This window comes from Eriocheir sinensis, chromosome 33, assembly GCF_024679095.1.
Source record: "Eriocheir sinensis breed Jianghai 21 chromosome 33, ASM2467909v1, whole genome shotgun sequence".
Lineage (NCBI taxonomy): Eukaryota > Metazoa > Arthropoda > Malacostraca > Decapoda > Varunidae > Eriocheir > Eriocheir sinensis.
The window spans coordinates 16,697,682-16,716,033 of record NC_066541.1 but is presented as its reverse complement, the minus strand read 5'-3'; the positions used below and the strand labels follow the sequence as shown (position 1 = coordinate 16,716,033).

The 18,352-nt window shown below is 41.4% G+C and overlaps 1 protein-coding gene across 2 annotated transcripts in view; it reads right to left on the bottom strand.

Moving 5' to 3' along the window:
- The window catches only part of LOC127006796 (UDP-galactose transporter senju-like), a 35,222-nt gene extending 27,113 nt beyond the window's left edge, over positions 1 to 8,109 (bottom strand). For both annotated transcript variants that reach the window (XR_007759762.1, XM_050877135.1), the window contains exons 1-6: positions 8,095 to 8,109; positions 5,458 to 5,612; positions 3,972 to 4,089; positions 3,333 to 3,379; positions 1,013 to 1,152; positions 289 to 477 (exon numbers count right to left, since the gene is read on the bottom strand). Coding sequence is in view for 1 of the 2 variants with exons in the window: in XM_050877135.1 (XP_050733092.1) it covers positions 289 to 477; positions 1,013 to 1,152; positions 3,333 to 3,379; positions 3,972 to 4,089; positions 5,458 to 5,563 (600 nt within the window). In the remaining variant the exon portion in view is untranslated. The remainder of the gene's footprint in view (positions 1 to 288; positions 478 to 1,012; positions 1,153 to 3,332; positions 3,380 to 3,971; positions 4,090 to 5,457; positions 5,613 to 8,094) is intronic.
- Between the last annotated feature and the right edge of the window lie 10,243 nt (positions 8,110 to 18,352).

The following is an 18,352-nucleotide window of genomic DNA, read 5'->3' as shown; positions in this document are numbered from 1 at the left end:
CAAAATTAAAGGAATGGAGAGGAGGGGGAAAAGACCTACCAAAATTAGTAATGGAGGGGAGGACCAAAAGTTTGCAAAATTAGTAATGGAGGGGAAGAACAAAAGGTTGCAAAATTAGTGATGGAGAGGAAAGGGAAAAAAATCCTGCCAAGCACAGCGTAATTGAGGACCAATTTATTTACAGTTCATAGATAATCCATGACTAAAAAAGCCTATAGTATAACCAGGTGGATTGATATTTCTGTCTGCAACTGTACTAACAAAAAAGTTAAGAACCTAAACTCATACCTGAACCAAGAGCAGGAGGGTGTAGACAGAGGAGAGATTGGTGAGCACTTTGGTGAGCCCTGCCTCAGGCTCTGGCGTCCCAGCCACGGGGCCCCGCTTGAAGGTGCTGAGCTGCTTGATGATGCAGCCCAACGTCAGGATGATCAGTGAGACCCATTGCTTCCTACTCAGCTGCTTCTTGAAGACAACCTGAAGGAGATGAGGGTACAAGTAGCAAACAGATTTTGTAATCTATAGAGGTATGTAATACTCTCTAATGTCTTATGTAATGTAACAACAATATATGATACAACTTAAATAAAGAGTGTGTAAGATAATGAGGTACTATAGGAAAAATATGCGAGTTTGCATCCACTACTATCATTATAATAACTACTTCTGCTGCTACTACTATTACTACTGTTACTACTGGTTACTGAAGAAGAATCCAAATTAGCATGAAATCATATAGATTTGTCAACAGTGAGTGCTGCAAAATATTCAGCTAAAACTTGTATAGTTACTTGAGTAGGTCTGCATGATCCATTAAGTACATTTTATCAAACAGTGTGAATTCCAAGTGTGTGAACTCGCATATCAGCCTAAATCAAGCATTATTTGCAACCATGCTGTACTATTCCTCTTACTGCCCCTTACACTTTTGCATCAGGAAGGATAGCTCAAGATATCTATTAACTACAGGTGGGAGGAGACTAGACGCATCATGTTCTTCCTTCTACTGTACCTGAAACACTATGCCAGTGACCACAACTCTTAGCTGAAGCAACATGAAGTAGGTGGTGGGGTCAAATGCAGCAAGGTTGACAAAGGCAAGATTGTTGTAGAGGCAGTACAACAGGGCAGGCACCATGTACAACCCCAAGACTGCAAGAGGCAAAGCACTGGCTTCAGTTATGAGGTGAATGTTTCTGTGGTGTGTTAGGGATATTTTCAGCTGTACACCAAGGGAGTCAAGGTTATCAATCTCTTACAGTTTTTTTTAACCCGGTAGCAGCGGGGATCATGTTTCTTAACCCTTAAACACATCCGGGGATCGGATCGGACCCCACTATATTTTCTCAATGGTAACACAGCCGCCTCATTGGCACCAGACAGCTGTGATGCCTGATAGCTTTTGTGTTCTCTTTGATGTTGTCGATGTTGTGTGCATGCCGCTCTCGCTCTTTCCGTGTCCAGTGTAGAAGTGATTGGTGCCTGTTTCGACCCCACGTATGTGTATATGTAATACAACATTGTATTACGTGAGTCCCCCCAAAAACTCATATGTATGTATGTATGTATGTATGTATATATATATATATATATATATATATATATATATATATATATATATATATATATATATATATATATATATATATATATATATATATATATATATTTATTTACATATATAACGGGCACTGACCGTTCAAGATGTACATTCCCAATAAGCCTGCCAAGTATAAACTGAAACTTGTCCTTATAACTGACAACACAAGGGAGTACCTACAGGGGCCAAAACCGTACTTGGGGAAGGGAGATCCACCAGCTCAAGGAAACCTCGGCTTGGGACACTGCCTGACGAAGGAGCTGACTACATAGACCATAACATAACACCAACAGGAACGTAACTGTGGACAACTGGTTCACCTCAGTTCCCCTTGCAATCCTACATATCCACCATCTGCAACATCCCCATTGATGTTCAGCGTCCTAATGGAGCAATGAAGTAGGCGGTGTTGTTCAACATCAGCTCTCGCATAGTACGGTGCAGGAAGTGTCCGCGGAAAGATGTTAGGAAAAGCCGTAATGTGTGCTTTAGTTGTATAAGGAGGCTCTCTGCAGATGCCACATCCTCCTTCAGTGCCTTGACTGCATTCCTCAAATGTAAATAATAATTTTCTATGAATTGCAACTGTACTAATGTACATTTGTACAAAAATACTCCAAAGAATTTTTTTTTTTCACTAATAAAATACCAACATTTTGGACAGCTTGCCTCAGAACTAGTAGGGGTGCCAGAATGCTAGGGGTACATCAGCTGCATCCCACACTCCCAGGCTGTACTTGGGACACGCTACATGGGAGTACTTGCGTGGGAGGGCCTGATACAAAATGTATTGTGAACAGGTGTATTATTTTTTATGAGTTTTGGAGATTTTTTTGGGGGGTATCCATTCTAATACTTACTTATCAATTTTTACATATATTTGTTTCTCCAGAAACAGGATTAAGTTTGGCATTGCCCATGGTGCTTTTAGTTTGAATAAAATGCAATTGGAAGTATTTTTTTTTCCTTTTTCAAAAGTTGGGGTCTGCATGGACCCCCGTATATGTTAGTGTATAATTTAATAGGGTATGTGTTTAAGGGTTAATGGTGCCTCCAAGCGAGAAAAATGAGAAAAAATCACCATTTCATAATATATATCAAAGCATTTGTGATCAGATTATGTATCATCTATTTTGGGGGGTTTATATCATGGCACAAATTTGGCCCGTCGCTGCTACCGGGTTGATGAACTCATGCAAAATGCTGGTCTAGCACTAGTTAGTGATGTCACCAAGAAAAATTCATTATACAGAAACCTCACCTCTCCAAAACACAGATAAGGCTCAAAATATATTCACATTAGTTTCATATAGCCATGCAAGTCTATGTCATGAAATAGATGTTATATGAAGTCTATTGCTATGAGTAGTTTCAGTGAGTTTCCACACGAGTTATTAGCAAGGAGATACAAAAATCCTGTGCCTTTCAAGTAAGCTAAAGCAACCATACTGCAAGACTTCCTCTAGAAAAGAATGTCCTGAAAAAAAGCCCACTACTGCAGATTACCAAGGTAAAAAAAATATGAACTAAGATATTACATGTCTGCATATATCCTAAAACCAGATGGCGTGAATTTTAAGAGTTAATTTAGAGTCATTAGAGCTTTAGAGAGAGTAGTGTTAGAGTAATTTAGAGTCAAGAGTTAATTGTTCTTGAAATAATGACAAACAGGTTTCCATGAGCAGTGAGTGAAGGAAGCAAATCAATGTTACAGAATCATAACCCAACTTACTGTACACGTGGAGTTTTACATCAGCCAGGAGTTTACAAATGGAGTTGCTGAAAAAAGGAAAGGACATGATGAATTTTGCTATAATGCACCTTTTAATGATTAAGTCTATCTGCATTACTGTAACGACTATAATAAATGTGTTGTTGACTAGCCTTTGAGTTGTTTGCTGTGGGTCAACTTTTAACTAAGAATCAACTCTTCTAATTTTTGTTGATATAATACTTAAAACTGATTATTACTAGCGTTAGGCACAGGTCCCTCTTTTAGTTTTTAACCCGTCCGCTGTGATTGGCACAGATTTGGCTTTGACTGGTAGCCTGGTAACATATACTCCCATGTCTTTCTCTGCCTCTGTGGTGAATAGTGGAGTGTTTCCCATTTGGTACTGGTATGGTGGATATCCCCTCCCAAGGTGCATGACTACATTTTTCTTCACTGAATTGTAGCAGCCACTTTTTGTTTCATTTCTGTAGCTTGGTGATGTCTTTCAATCAGAGTTCACTTAATGAGCAGACATGGATGTGAATAATATGTGATAGTAATAAGGGGGTACAGAAACAATTGCTAATGTACAGCATACTGGTGAGTTATGACCCACACTCTAAAGACCACTGACTAAAAGCAGCCCCCCAGACTTACTCCTTCAGGTAGACGGTGATGGACGTAAGCAGCTTGGTGACCTCCGTTAGCAGCACCACCGTCACTGTGTTATAGCTGTAACTGCTGTCCGCCTGCTGTGACGCAGTGACCATGATGCCTATGGATTAGACTCATGATTAATTCCTGCTACTTGCTGTTACAGAGGCTCATAATACTATTATTATTATTACTGAGATCCATGAGAGGCCATCAAAGGAAAATTGATATAGACCAAAGTAAAGTTTCCTCAATGAGCAGACATGGATATGAAAAATAAGAGAGATAGTGACACTGAAGCAAGAAGAATAAAACATGGGGAAAAAAAAAAATTCCTACCGGTACTGAGCTAACAGGTAGGTGGCAAGATGCTGCTGAGTGAATGTGGTGCTGGAAGTTTTTTTTTAGTATTTTACTCTCGATGTAAGACAAGTTGAAGATGTTTAAATGATAAATAGAATTTGTTTTGGGAGATAACATGTGATGCAAGAGATGAAAACAGTCAATAGTTAGAGGTTTAATTCAAAGGTTAATAGGTATCATATGAATGCCTGGGCATAACTTACTTTATTTGCATTTATATTATATTTCTAAGAAAACTAATTAAAGTAAGAAATCATAAGGACTTTGACAACCAGTATAAAAGATATAAAAAGATTTACCAGAATGGCTTGCTACTGAAGTAACAGGTGATCTTAGGAGAGTCCCAAGGCTCATAATTAAACCAGGTAAGTCTTCACCTGAATTACCCTTGATTAATTCTACCAGGATGGAGATGGCAGCACCACAGGTAAAATAAAACAAGTAATACTATAGGTAAGTGTGCAAACAATGAAGCAATCTATGCTACTGCCATATATACAGTAATGAAAAGCAGAGGAAAGCAGCCTGGCAATGAGAAGAATGAAAGGTGGCTTGTCTTCATTGAATTCGCACTTTCTTGAAAGGGATATTATTACTATATATAATTGTATATAATGTATAAAAATTATGTATATGATAATTGTGTATAATATAATGAGCCAATAAGCATCTCATGAAAGGCACTGGTGAGAGGGGGATGCATTTTCTTCTTCTCAACTGAACCACACCGGGCAGGAACTTAACACAGAAGCAAGGCAATGAAAGCCAGTAAATATCTCGTGAACGGCACACGGCCAGGAGATGAAAAAGCATACTGGAAGTGAAAAGATCAGCGGCTCCCTCACTGACTCGGTCAAAAAACGTTTGCGAAAACAAACAAACGTTTGATTGGTCAGCGGCCAAATTCTGTTCTTCCCTCGACTTGGATCGTATAAAAAAGTGTAATTCACCAACGCCACACTTCCAGGAGCAACAGTAACCTTCGTCAATCTCTCACAATACTCAGAACATTGGAAGAATAAGTTTAATAATAGGAAACGTTTGTATTCTGCTCCTCTCCCCTCCACTTCCATGATAATGAGGAAGTGACCAATAATACCCTTAACCCACGCCCTCCCCTGCCCACCTTGGTTGATGAAGAGTGCCATGTAGATGATGAAGATGAGGAAGCTGGAAGGCGTGGGGAACAGCGCCCCCCATTGCTTCTTGTACTGTGCATATGAGAGCGGCATTACAGCACCACAAGGAACGGCACCTCACCCTCCCAGGACTGACATGACACTGAGGGAAATATAGAAGAGAAAATGGGGGCTGCAGAGTGTGTGGTGCCGCTAACTTAAATAAAACGCTAACACTGCTCTGGGGGGTAGATGTGGTTGGGAGTGGGTGGGATTGGGTGAGGCGTGATCGAGTGATGGGGTTGGGGATGGATGTTGGGTTGGGGAATGGGGTTTGGGGTGAGGGATGGGGTTGGGGTACGTGTGATGGGGATGGGGGTTGGGGAGGAATAATGGGGTGGATTGTCGGGAATGGGATGCGGGCGGGGACTATTTCTATCCCTTATTACCTATCTTTCTACTACAATAACTCATTCAAGCCTTCATATTATGACTCTAAATAAGGAACTTCTTTGAGGGGTAATGATGGAGTTGATCAGGGTGGGTGGTGAGGGGGTCGTATAGTTCCCTAATAGCCCCCTCCTCCCATGTGATTACGGCCTTCCTCTGTATCTAGACTGAACATTAATAGGTTCTCCAAGGTACACATGAATTAATTAGAGGTATTACACTGCTCAGTGTGCCAGGCTAGGGGCTTGTCCACCTATTGCTGATACGAATTCGCAGTCATGGCAGCTTCTTCTTCTCCTTTTCCTCCTTTAATAATGCGCAGAGTAACAGGGCAGGGGCATAACACGAATATATATATATATATATATATATATATATATATATATATATATATATATATATATATATATATATATATATATATATAGTTTCATGGGAAAAGCGAGCTGAATATACAAGTAGGAGGGGCAGGTTAAGGTAAAGTTACGGGCATATGCTATAGCTGGGCGTGGCCTCGGTGCTCATCTCCGTCACATTAATTGACACTGGAGCATGTAGTGGCAAAATCTTAAACAGTTGCAACACACACACACACACACACACACACACACACACACACATGCAGACACTTATACGTTCTGAATATTGAGAAACTTGAAAGTGGAATGCTGTTAATTGTATAGTATTGGCCACCCTCACTTCTCTTCACCCTCGTCACCACCACGAATATTACCAAATAGCTCCCATGCCTCAGGGTCCTAATTATTTCTCGTTCAGTCCGTGAGGCAGAATCTTAATTAGGAATTTTAATTAACACGCAGGCTCCAGGGAATGATAGGCAGAGGCAAGTGATTTGTAATGTCATATGCTTTGTTTCTCGTTGGGAGTTGAAAAACAAAACAAAAAAAACAGCAGAGAGAGAGAGAGAGAGAGAGAGAGCGTTTGTAAATGCATTAGGATCCAAAATGACACTCATCCCATCATATTCGACACACACACACACACACACACACACACACAGATGTACATTATATCCCGGCGCACGTTGCCCAGTAGTCTGCTTTACATTTCAGTTTTCTTTGTTCATTTGAAAATTTTCTTTCGTTTGAATTTAGTGGATAACCGTGCTGATTTTTGGTTGGCTTTTGTGTGTGTGTGTGTGTGTGTGTGTGTGTGTGTGTGTGTGTGTGTGGATTTAGTAATATACTGAATTTACTGTGAAGAGAAATTGCGGTTCTCTCTCTCTCTCTCTCTCTCTCTCTCTCTCAAAGACAGTTTCTCATTTCTTATCTCTTTTTCCTCCTCCTCCGTTCCTATTCAACTTCTTTTGCCCCTTTCCTTGATCCTCTTCCTTCTGGTGACTTTCATCTCTTCTTCCTCTTCCTCCTCCTCCCCCTCCTCCTCTACCTCCTATCCTCCACTATCCCTAATGGATTTTTCCTTTCCTCTTTCCTCCGCTTTTCTCTGCCTCACTAATACATTCCAGGGCTGAGACGTTGCACAGATTTACCGTCAATATATCAATGCCTTGCCTCTACACTTTTCTCCAATGCAAGACTTCTACCCAATGCAAGAGTTGTGGTTTTGCTGCTCAATATTTCCTTTAATAGAAGAGAGAGAGAGAGAGAGAGAGAGAGAGAGAGAGAGAGAGAGAGAGAGAGAGAGAGAGAGAGAGATACTTGCAGACTTGTTATATCATGATTAGGCGAACCCTGTGTATGTGTGTGTGTGTGTGTGTGTGTGTGTGTTGGCAAGGAAGCAATTATTTTAGTGTAGAAAACCTAGAGATAAGATTAAAACTCTCTCTCTCTCTCTCTCTCTCTCTCTCTCTCCTCATTAAACGGTGAGAGAGAGAGAGAGAGAGAGAGAGAGAGAGAGAGAGAGAGAGAGAGAGAGAGAGAGAGAGAGTTGCTAAAAAGTTCGTCCTATAATGAAGAGTCGTGTCAAGAGCTCTCCGGCAATATTTTTTTAATGAAGCTGAAGAGGAAGAGGAGGAGTAGGAGTAGGAGTAGGAGAAGGAGGAGGAGGAGGAGGAGGAGAAGTAATAAGGGCTGAGTATGAGGAGGAACAGGATGGAAAGGGATGAAAAGAGTAAGTGAGTGAGTGAGTGAGAGAAAGAGTGAGTGAGTGAGTGCATGAGTAAGTGAGGAGGAGGAGGAGGAGGAGGAGGAAGATAATAAAGCACTGCACATTACCTGAGTTGACTGGGTCCAGGTGCAGATATCATTGGGGTGACGGTAACAAAGGTGCGATATTAAGCCACCAGGTGAGAGAGATTAAGTATTAGTCTTGTTGATCTGCAGAGTGACTTCTTTGCACTCAGTCACCTCCGATTCTCCTTAACTTAATGTGAGTGACTTCTTGATATCAGATAGGCAGGGATGGGAGGGAAGGAAGAGGAGGAAAGGGGTGAAGAGAGGGTAGAGAAGGAGAGGGAAGAAGAGATGGGAGGAAGGGTAGGGTAGGAAAGGAAAGGGACGGGAAGGGAAGTGTTGAAAGAGAAAGGGTAGAGAAGGCGAAGGGATGAAGGGGAGGGTAGAGGGAAGGGTAGGAATAGTAGATTAGATAATAAAAGGGTAGAAAAAGGGAGAAAAGAAAGGGTATTGAGGAAGGAAGAGGAAGAGAAAGAATATGTAAATGAAGGGCGAGTGTAAAAGAGTAGAAATAAGGAGAGAATAGCAAACAGGAGGTAGGAGAGGGTATGAAGGAATAAGAAAGGGGAAGATAGGAAAATGGATAAGTACTGGGAATGACGAAAAAGAGTAGCTATCACGATAAAGAAGATAGGGAACAAGAGATATGAAAAGAGAAGAAAACGGACAAATATTGGGAAGGAGGAAAGAGAGCAGATATCAGGAAGAAGCTTAGCAGGGTGTGTGTGTGTGGGGGGGGGTGGAGAGATAAGGGAAGGAGGGAAAGGGGTAGCCTGAAGGGAAGGGGAAGGAAAGAGGGAGGAACAGAAGGGAGGAAGGGAAGGGAAGGGAGGAAGGGTCTCGGTGGAGGCTTTATGCTATCACAGAGAGGAGGAAAAGTGGCAGGTGTCAATGATAATAAGTTCTGAGAATTCTGAGTGTGTGTGTGTGTGTGTGTGTGTGTGTGTGTGTGTGTGTGTGTGTGTGTGTGTGTGTGTGTGTGTGTGTGTGTGTGTTTTAATTTCACATAAACAACAGCAACACTAACAATCACAACAACATCAACACAAAGGGATCAGAATGGACGAGACGAAACAAAGCTGGAAGAACAAACAAGCAGCGAACAACAAAGAACAACAACAACAACAACAACAACAACAGCAGCAACAACTAACAGGTGTCTATTCGAGCCAATAACAGCCCCAACTATGAGGGAACTATTTCAATTACCTCACGTCCGCCCTTTCATAACGAAGCCCCATTCATGAGGGAAACGGGAGCTAGGAAAAGGAAGTGGAGGAAGAGGAGGAGGAGGAGGAGGAGGAGGAAGAGGAGTAAGAGGAAGGGAGGAGGAAGAAAGAGGGGAGGAGGAGGATAATATAAAGAAATACTCCCCACTCCTATCCTTTCAGCTTCTTTGTACATCATTTATAAGGAGGTTGAGGAAGAGGAAGAGGAGGAGGAGGAGGAGGAGGAGGAGGAGGAGGAGGAAGGAAGAAAGAGGGCATATAGAAGGAGGATAAAATAACTAATACTTCCCACTCCTCTTTAACTCCTGTATTCACCATTTCTAAGGAGAATAAGCGATGAAGGAGGACGGACAGGAAGGGAATAAAGAGAAGAAGAAGAAAAGGAGGGAAGACAATGGATGCCAGAAAATGAAATCAAGAAAATGAAGAAAAGTAAGGAAAACAATCAAAGAAAGAAGAAAGAAGGAGACGTCGGTAGGAAAACAAGAGTGAAAAGCCTATAGAAGATGAAAGGGAAGATACATAAAAAAAGAAGAAAAGAAAGAATAGCAAAGAAGTAGTACAGACCTTTAAGGAATCTGAGGCGAGTTGGGAAAGGAAATAAATAAATGCAAAACAAAGAACCACAGCTAATAAACAATGTAAAAAGAGAAAGAGAAGGAGGAAGAGACGAAAGCAAGGGAAGAAAATAGAGCGAGTAAAGAGAGGAAAACTAAGCCTTGTAGAATTTGAGAAGAACGCGAGAATAGAGGAGAGGTAAGGTATAAGGGAGGAGGATCACGCTGAATAAATAAAGTCCGTTAAGTAATAAATGAAGAGAGCGATAGGGAGGAAGATAAGAGAGGAAGGGAAAGAAGGAAGGAAAGTGAGTAGGAACGAAACTAAGCTTGTAGAATTTGAAAAGTGAGTGAGAATGAAAGAGGATGAAAATATAAGGGAGGAGGATCACGTTGAATAAATGAAAGCCCAATAAGTAATTTAAGAGAAGAGAAGGAGGAAGATACGACAGCAAGGGAAGAAAGGAAAGCAAGGAAAAGGAACGAAACCAAGCTTGTAGAATTTGAGAGTCGAGGCGAGTGAGAATGAAAGAGGATAAAGGTGCAAGGGAGGATCACGTTGAATGATTGAAGGCCCGTGAAGGTCTATGGGTGGATAGGTGTCCTTACTTGAGGGAACATGCACAGCTGAGATGGGAAAGGTTAGGACACGAAAAAGAACGAAGAAGATGAAGAAAAGAAGAAGAAGAAGAAGTAGAAAAAAACCCAGAGATAGGGTAAAGATATAGATTTTTCTCCTGTGGTTTATCTGTAATCAGGAGAAATTTCAGAGATTGGAAAATAGCAAAATAATAAGTGTAAAATAAACGTGAAGGTAAAAAAAAATTCAGAGATTGGAAAATAGCAAAATAATAAGTGTAAAATAAACGTGAAGGTAAAAAAAATGGAGTTAGTGTGTGTGTAATAATAATAATAATAATAATAATAATAATAATAATAAATGGTTTATTCATTTGTAGGCAGCCATAAGGCTGAAAATATACAAAAATACCATACAATGAGTTTCATGTGGTGAGTAATGGGGGAAGTGGGGAAGGGTGATGTGTGTGTGTGTGTGTGTGTGTGTGTGTGTGTGTGTGTGTGTGTGAGAGAGAGAGAGAGAGAGAGAGAGAGAGAGAGAGAGAGAGAGAGAGAGAGAGCGCAAGGGAATATGACCCAGCTCCTCCTTTCCCTATGCGAATAAATATTTAAAAAAATGTTCAATACTAAAAAAACCTTTCTCCCATCACTGTCAAACTTGTCACCTCCCTTGAGACTAGCGCTGTCAAGAGAGAGAGAGAGAGAGAGAGAGAGAGAGAGAGAGAGAGAGAGAGAGAGAGAATAATAAAGGAGCTGCCACGCTTTTGTTTCCCCCCCTCCCCTGTTATCCGTATGTGACGTCTGGTAATTGCCGGAGCCAATCAAAGGGCGGCGTGTTTTCCGCCCTTCCGTCATGAGCCTGAACGAGTCAGTGCCGCGGGATTTCATTACTTCTAACGGCGCAAAACACCAATAGAATGAAGAGTTCTTTCCCATACGGTGCGTTTGGAAAATACGCCCAACATGTAAACACGCAGAAAAAATATAGATAACCCCGAAATATAAACACATACACACACAAACAACAACAACAACAACAACAACAGACGGCCAGGATTTATAAACATATAACAAATATAAGAGAGAAAAAAAATAACAGCCGGATAACGATGTAATTATGAAAAAAAGGAAAAGCTTGACAAAAGATTTACGTATATATGAATCAGACTGTCGAAAATATTATAATAGCAGAACACACACACGAAAACAAAACAAAACTGAAAACAATAGCTTATAAACATGCTTCCCTTTTGATGGTATAAGAAAACTCGAGAAAAATAAAATCTCTCTCTCTCTTGTATATAAACGAATCACACGACCAAAATTATAATAGCGGAATACAGTAAATAAATCGACAACTATTATCTACAACATACTATTTTTTCAACTGATGTGAAAAGGAAAATCTATAACAAACAAACAAACAAAAAAGCAAAACAAAACCCATTTCTAAAGAGCCTATACCTTTGCCATAACACAATATAACGAAAGACTCTAATTACGGAGTTACAAAGAGCCGCGACTTACATATTCCCTTCCCGCGGCCAAGGAGGACAGAGAGGAAACGAAATCTAACTCACAATACTTTGCCCCTATTGTGTGTGTGCTGAGGGGCGAGGGGGAAGTGTAGGCACGTGGAGGCTGCCTGAAGGAAACTGTAGCCTTGAGGGGAGGGGTTGGGAGAGGTTGGGAAAGGGGGTGAGAGAGAGGGTGGGGTGGGGTGGGGGGCTCTGAGTGGTAGCTTGAGGTTGTTTCTATTCAGGATTTGAGTGAGTGCGACCTTGAAAGAAAATGGAAGAAGGGCCCTTGAGCGTGTAAAGAAAACGTGGTGTGGTGGTATTACGTAATTTTATATATAAAGGATTGTTGTTGTTGTTGTTGTTGTTGTTGTTGTTGTTTTCATTTTTATGGTTTTTAAAATCTAGAAGAGGAGGAAGAGGAGGAGGAAGAGAAGAAGAAGGAGGAGGATGAAGAGGAGGAGGAGGAGGAATAGGAGAAGGAGGAGGAAAGAGTACCGTAGGAGAAGGAAGAAGAAAAAAAAATACATAGAAAAAAGATAAACACACACACACACACACATCTCACCCCCCACACAACCCCCCCCTGACCCCCCACACAAGGAAGAAAATAAAAAAAGAGCAAATGAGAGTTAACTTTAAGCTCTCAATTTAAAAGATTTTGCTTCGACTGACGGACGGGGAGGCTAAGAAAAAAAGAGGAAAATATAAAGAAAAAAGTCAGGTACAAACATTTTCGAGAACCCATTTTTTGTTCTCTCATTCTCTCCATCTATCTATCTATCTATCTATCTATCTCATCAGGAAGAGCGTTGTGGGAGGCTCGAAGGGGGAACTTAACCTTCCGCTAAAGTTTAAGGCAGAAGTATTTTCTCTCACGGGAATATATCAAATGAAGCGAGAGAGAGAGAGAGAGAGAGAGAGAGAGAGAGAGAGAGAGAGAGAGAGAGAGAGAGAGAGAGAGAGAGAGAGAGAGAGAGAGAGAGAGAGAGAGAGAGAGAGAGAGAGAGAGAGAGAGAGAGAGAGAGAGAGAGAAACGGAAAGGAACCTCGAGGGAAGTTCGTAGGAGAGAGATAGAGAGAAAGAGACAGGAAGACGGAGTTGAGAAAGAGAAAAAGGAGATAAAAAAGAGAGAGGGGCAAATAGAGCTGGGAAGAAAGAGGTAAGGAGAGAGTGAGAGAGAGAGAGAGAGAGAGAGAGAGAGAGAGAGAGAGAGAGAGAGAGAGAGAGAGAGAGAGAGAGAGAAGGAGAAAGAAAGAAAGAGGGAGGAAGAGAGAAAGGCGAAAAAGAAGAGAATGGTGAGAAGAAAGAGAGAGATAGAAAGGAGAAAGAGAGGAAGGAAGAGAGGAAGGAAAAAAAAAGAAAGTTAAGGTGATACGGTACGAGGGAAAGGATAAAGAAAGGAGAGGAAAACCAAGAGAGAAATAAAAGCGAAAAAGAGAAAAATAAGATAAAAGAAAACGATGAAAATAAAAGAAAGAAAAACAAGTTGACCGTAAAAAAAGGAAAAAAAAAGCCTGACATCGATATTAAGATGAGGAGACGTAATGAAGATAAATAAGAAAATAAAAAAATAAGATAATAATGATAATAATAATAAACGAAATAAAAAGAGAAAAAAAGGCGATAAAAAAACTATAAAAAGAAGTAACGACATTGATAGAAAGACAAAGGTGTTCATAATAAAGATAAATAAGAATAAAAATAATACAGATAATAATAATAATAATAAAAAATAATAAAAGATGCAGAAAAATATAAATAATCACGAAAGGAAAGGAAATGACGAGAAAATCCTCCGAGATGAAAGAGGATAAGAAACACTTAAAAGATGAATCGTTTTAGAAGATGAGAAGAGGAGGAGGAGGAAGAGGAATTGGATGCGGCGGAGGAGGAGGAGGAGGAGGAGGAGGGAATACCACCTGTCCGAAGCCTTGGATTCTGTTTATCTTACCTGAGGAGGAGGAGGAGGAGGAGGAGGAACCCATTTCACCTGTCTTATTTACCTCTCCTCCTCCTCCTCTTCCTCCTCCTCCTTCTCCTCTTTCTCCTCCGTCACCTCCATCACACCTCCCTTCTCTCCCTCTCCTCTTTCTCCCTCCTCCCACGTATCTACGAAGCCGTGAGTTTGCCAGAAGGTCTCGAGTGTGGTGTGCTGCGAATGTTTCCTTGCTGACTGTAGTGCGTGTGTAACAACAGTTGGCTTGTGTAGACTCGTTCAATGTCGTGATGTTTATATTTTTCTTGCATATTCAGGAACACGTGGCTCTGAATCCCGTAGGGCCTTCTCCTCTTCTTTTTCTCCTCCTCCTCCTCCTTTGACCTTCCATTAACTATATGCCTCTCCCTCTTCTCTTCCTCTGAGCTCTATCGCACTGTATTCCTGCTCTTCCTATTCCTCCTCTTCCTCCTCCTCCTTCCTCTTCTCTAACCTCCCACGCACTACATACTACATTCCTCTTCCTTTCCTCACTCGCCTCCCTTCCTCTCTCCATCCTACCTCACCTCTTCCCCACATATATTTATCTCCGTTTTTCCTTCTCTCTCCCGTTCCCATCCTCACCCTAATTACCCCCTCCTTTCCTGCCTCACCAAACATCGTTATATCCCCGCCCAAAGTCCTTCCTCCCCTTCCTTCCTTCCCTTCCTTCCTTGCCCTCCTCCCCTCTCTCATTTCTCTTCCTTTGCCTTCCCTCACCGCCATTACTTTCCTCTACCTCCCACATATTTTTCCTCCTCTCCATTCCTCCTTATCTCTTTCTCTCTCCTTCTCTTACCACTATTCCTTCCCTTTCATTACCAAGCATGTCTTTCTCTTTCTCTCTTCCGTCCTTCTCATTCTTTTCTATTTCTTCTCGTCTCCTCTCACCTTCATTAATTCCCTATACCTATCACACATTCTCTCTCCTTCTTCTCTCCCTTCCTATTCACTCTCATTCCTCTTCCCTTGCTTTCCCTTGCTACCGTTACTTCTCCGTACCTTCCACATTTTCTTGCTCTTTCTTGTCTTTCCCTTCATCTTACCTTTAATTTCTTTCCCTTGCCTTCTCTCACTACTCTCACTTTCCCTTACCTTTCTTATCTTTTTCTTTCTCTCTCCTTTCCTCCTCACTCTCATTCCTCTCCCATCACCATCCTTTTCTCTCCCTCTACTTTCTTCCTCGTTATCTTTCTTTTTCTCTCTTCTTTCTAACCCTCTTCCCTTAACTGCCCTTACGTCCCACATCTCTCCCCATCTTACCTAACCATCCCTCCACACTGCCTTGTACCTCCGGAATTAAATTAGATCTTTCTGGTAACTTCTTTCTCACTTTATGGAAATTGGTGGGGGCGCTTTTTCAGGCCTTTTGTTTATACCTTCATCCATCTCTCAAACTTAAGAAGAGAATCCCTAAAGGTGTATTATTTCTAAGGCCTTTTCTTTATGCCTTCGTCTATCTCTCTCTCGAACGTAAGTAAATGAAATCTTCTCGAAAGTCTTATCATAATAATAGATCCTCAAAGTATTTCTCTCTAACCTATAAGAAAAAAAAAATCCCTAAAGATGCACTATTTTTAAGACCTTTTTTATCCCTTTCTCTATCTCTCTCTAAGTGAAGTAAATAAAACCTTCTCTAAATCCTTATTATAATCCTAAATCCCCCACTGTATTTCTCTAACCTATGAAAATAATTCTCTATATAAGGACGTATTGTTTCTAAGGCATTTTGTTTGTCCCTTTCATCTCTCTCTCTTTAACCTAAGTAAACACAACCTTCACTAATCATAATCTTATCATAGTCTTATCATAATCTTAAATCCCTCACAGTATTTCTCCCTCCTTCAAAAATATTTATACCTTGTGCGAAACTAGACACCCACCACCACCACCACCATTACCACCGCCGCCGCTGCAGTACTAAGAAAGTAGAGGAAGAGGCTCAGGACAGGATGAACGCAGACAGACCCCAGGAAGAGCAGGGCTTACGAGGGCCGGCTGCCATGTTATCAGGCGCAGCACAGGGCACCAAGAGAGTAGAGAGACAGCGGGGAAGGAAAGGAAAAGGGGAGAGATGGGGATATACGTGGGCGTGTGTGTGTGTGTGTGTGTGTGTGTGTGTGTGGGAGGGGGTAAGCTGCTGCAGAAGAAGATAGGGATGGAAAAGAAAGGAGGAGGGGGAGGGAAGATTAACAGCGTTGCGGAAAGTAAAGGGAGGGAGTTAAGTGCAGGAAAATAGGGAAATAAAAGAATATTGAAATTGAGAAAGGCAAAAAAAGGGGATAAGATTGACAACATTGGGAAAAGATGCAAGAAAACAGGGCTATGAGAAAACACTGAAGTTAGGAAAAGGAAAAAAAGGAGGAAGAAGGAAGAATACAAGAGAATACGCTGCTAAAGGAAGAAAAGGGAAGATAAAAAAGTAAAAAAAATAAAAGAAGGAACAATTAGAAATGGAAAAAGGAGAAACGAAGGATGAACTAAGGAGAGAAGAGGAAGGAGAAAAGAGCGAAGGGCAAAATGTGAGAGGAAGACAAGGAAAGGAAACTTAAGTAGAAATAAAAGACACAGAAGGATAACAAATACGAAAGCAAAAAACGAACAAGGAAAACGGGAAAAAGAGGAGAAACAGGAAAATGGAAGCAAAGAAAACAGAAATAACGAAGACGAGAGAGAGAGAGAGAGAGAGAGAGAGAGAGAGAGAGAGAGAGAGAGAGAGAGAGAGAGAGAGAGAGAGAGAGAGAGAGAGAGAGAATGATTATATAACAGTAACCTACCCCCAACACAACACATTAAATATTTTGCTCCGTTTTCGCTAAAGTTTAAGTCTCTCGTAATATATTTTTTTTCCTTTGATGTTCATTCGCATATTTCTGTGTGTAATTAAATTTGAGAGGAAAAGGAACTGAATTATACGCGACTCTCATCACGGAATAAAAAAAGAGTATGTGCGTATATATATGTTTAAATGCATCTTTTTTTTATAACGAATGCTGAAGAAAAATAAATAAAATAAAACTGCATTTCCCGGGCCAGGTTTTAAAAATCTGCGTGTCGTCAAGTGTCTTCAAATCTACATTGCTTTATTTTTTACTATTCTTCTTATTTTCCTTTTTTTTCCCTTTTTCCACTTTCCTTTTCTTTCCCCGAGAGTGGTTTTCCTCGTCCCGCGTTTCTCCTTTTAATCCTTCTTCTTTTCTTTCTTTCTTTTTCTCCCACGCAAATATTTTTCATTCTTTCGTCTGTCATATTTTCATTTTTCATTCTTTCAGCTTTTCGACTCCCACAACTCTCTCTCTCTCGAAATTCTATCATCCTTTGTTCCGTAGTTTTCTTCCTCCTTTACATGCATTTTTCCTTTCTCTTTCTTCTCTTCTTTTGTTGATCCTTCCTCAGCATTCCTTCTTTGTTATCATGTGTTTCCTTCTCCTCCTCCTCCTTCTCCTCCTTCTCCTCCTCCTCCTCCTCCTCCTCCTCCTCCTCCTCCTCCTCCTCCTCCTCCTCCTCCTCCTCCTCCTCCTCCATATTTCACTCACCTCTGCATACCATTTTTTTTCCTATCTCCTTTCTCTGTTGTATTTCACTTTGTCCTAGAGACGTTTTCCTCCCCCTCCTCCTCCTCCTCCTCCTCCTCCTCCTCCTCCTCCCTCCTCCCCCTCCTCCTCCTCCTGCTTCTCTTTCTCTTATTCTTCTTCCAATACTTCCTGTGCTGTTTCCCTTCCTTTTATTTCCTCTCTTGGTTATATTCCGTGCTTCCTTCCTTCCTTCCTTCCTTTCTCCATCCTTGCCTTCGTGTCTCTTTTTCTCTCTAACATCCTTTCGCATCCTTCACTTCTCCCCTCCGTTCCTCCTTCCATTCTTTGCTCGTTCCCTGTTACCCTCCCTCCCCTTCCTTCTTTTTTCCGCCCTTCCTGCCCTCCTCTCCCTTTGCCTTTTCCCTTGTGACACACGCCAAGGAAGGTTGTCAGGTGGCGCTCCTTTGGCAACACTGTTTTCCAATAATACAGGTTTAGCAATGCAGAGAAACACCCACCAGGAACTTGAACTCCCCCCCCCTTCCCCCTTTTATTTTGAGGTGGTGCCTATAGCGTCGGTAGGCTCTCTTAAGGGGCCGAGTGGACGACCCCAGTCCGATAGTGGCGCAGGCGAATTTTATTTATAGTGGGGACGATTTTTTTTTTTTTACAACTATGGAGACAGTTCAAGGGCGTAAAGAAAAATAAAAAAAAGCCCGCTACTCACTGCTCCTGAATAGAGGTCAAAGGAGTGTCCAAAAAGAGAGGTCAATTTCGGGAGGAGATGATGTGTGACACTTGTTTGGTGTGTTGTATGTGTGTATTCAGGGACCTCATGGACGACCCTAGTCTGTAAGTGGAGCACGCGAATTTTTTTTATAGTGGCTGCCGTGATGTATGACTTACCTGGTGTGGGTATGTGTGT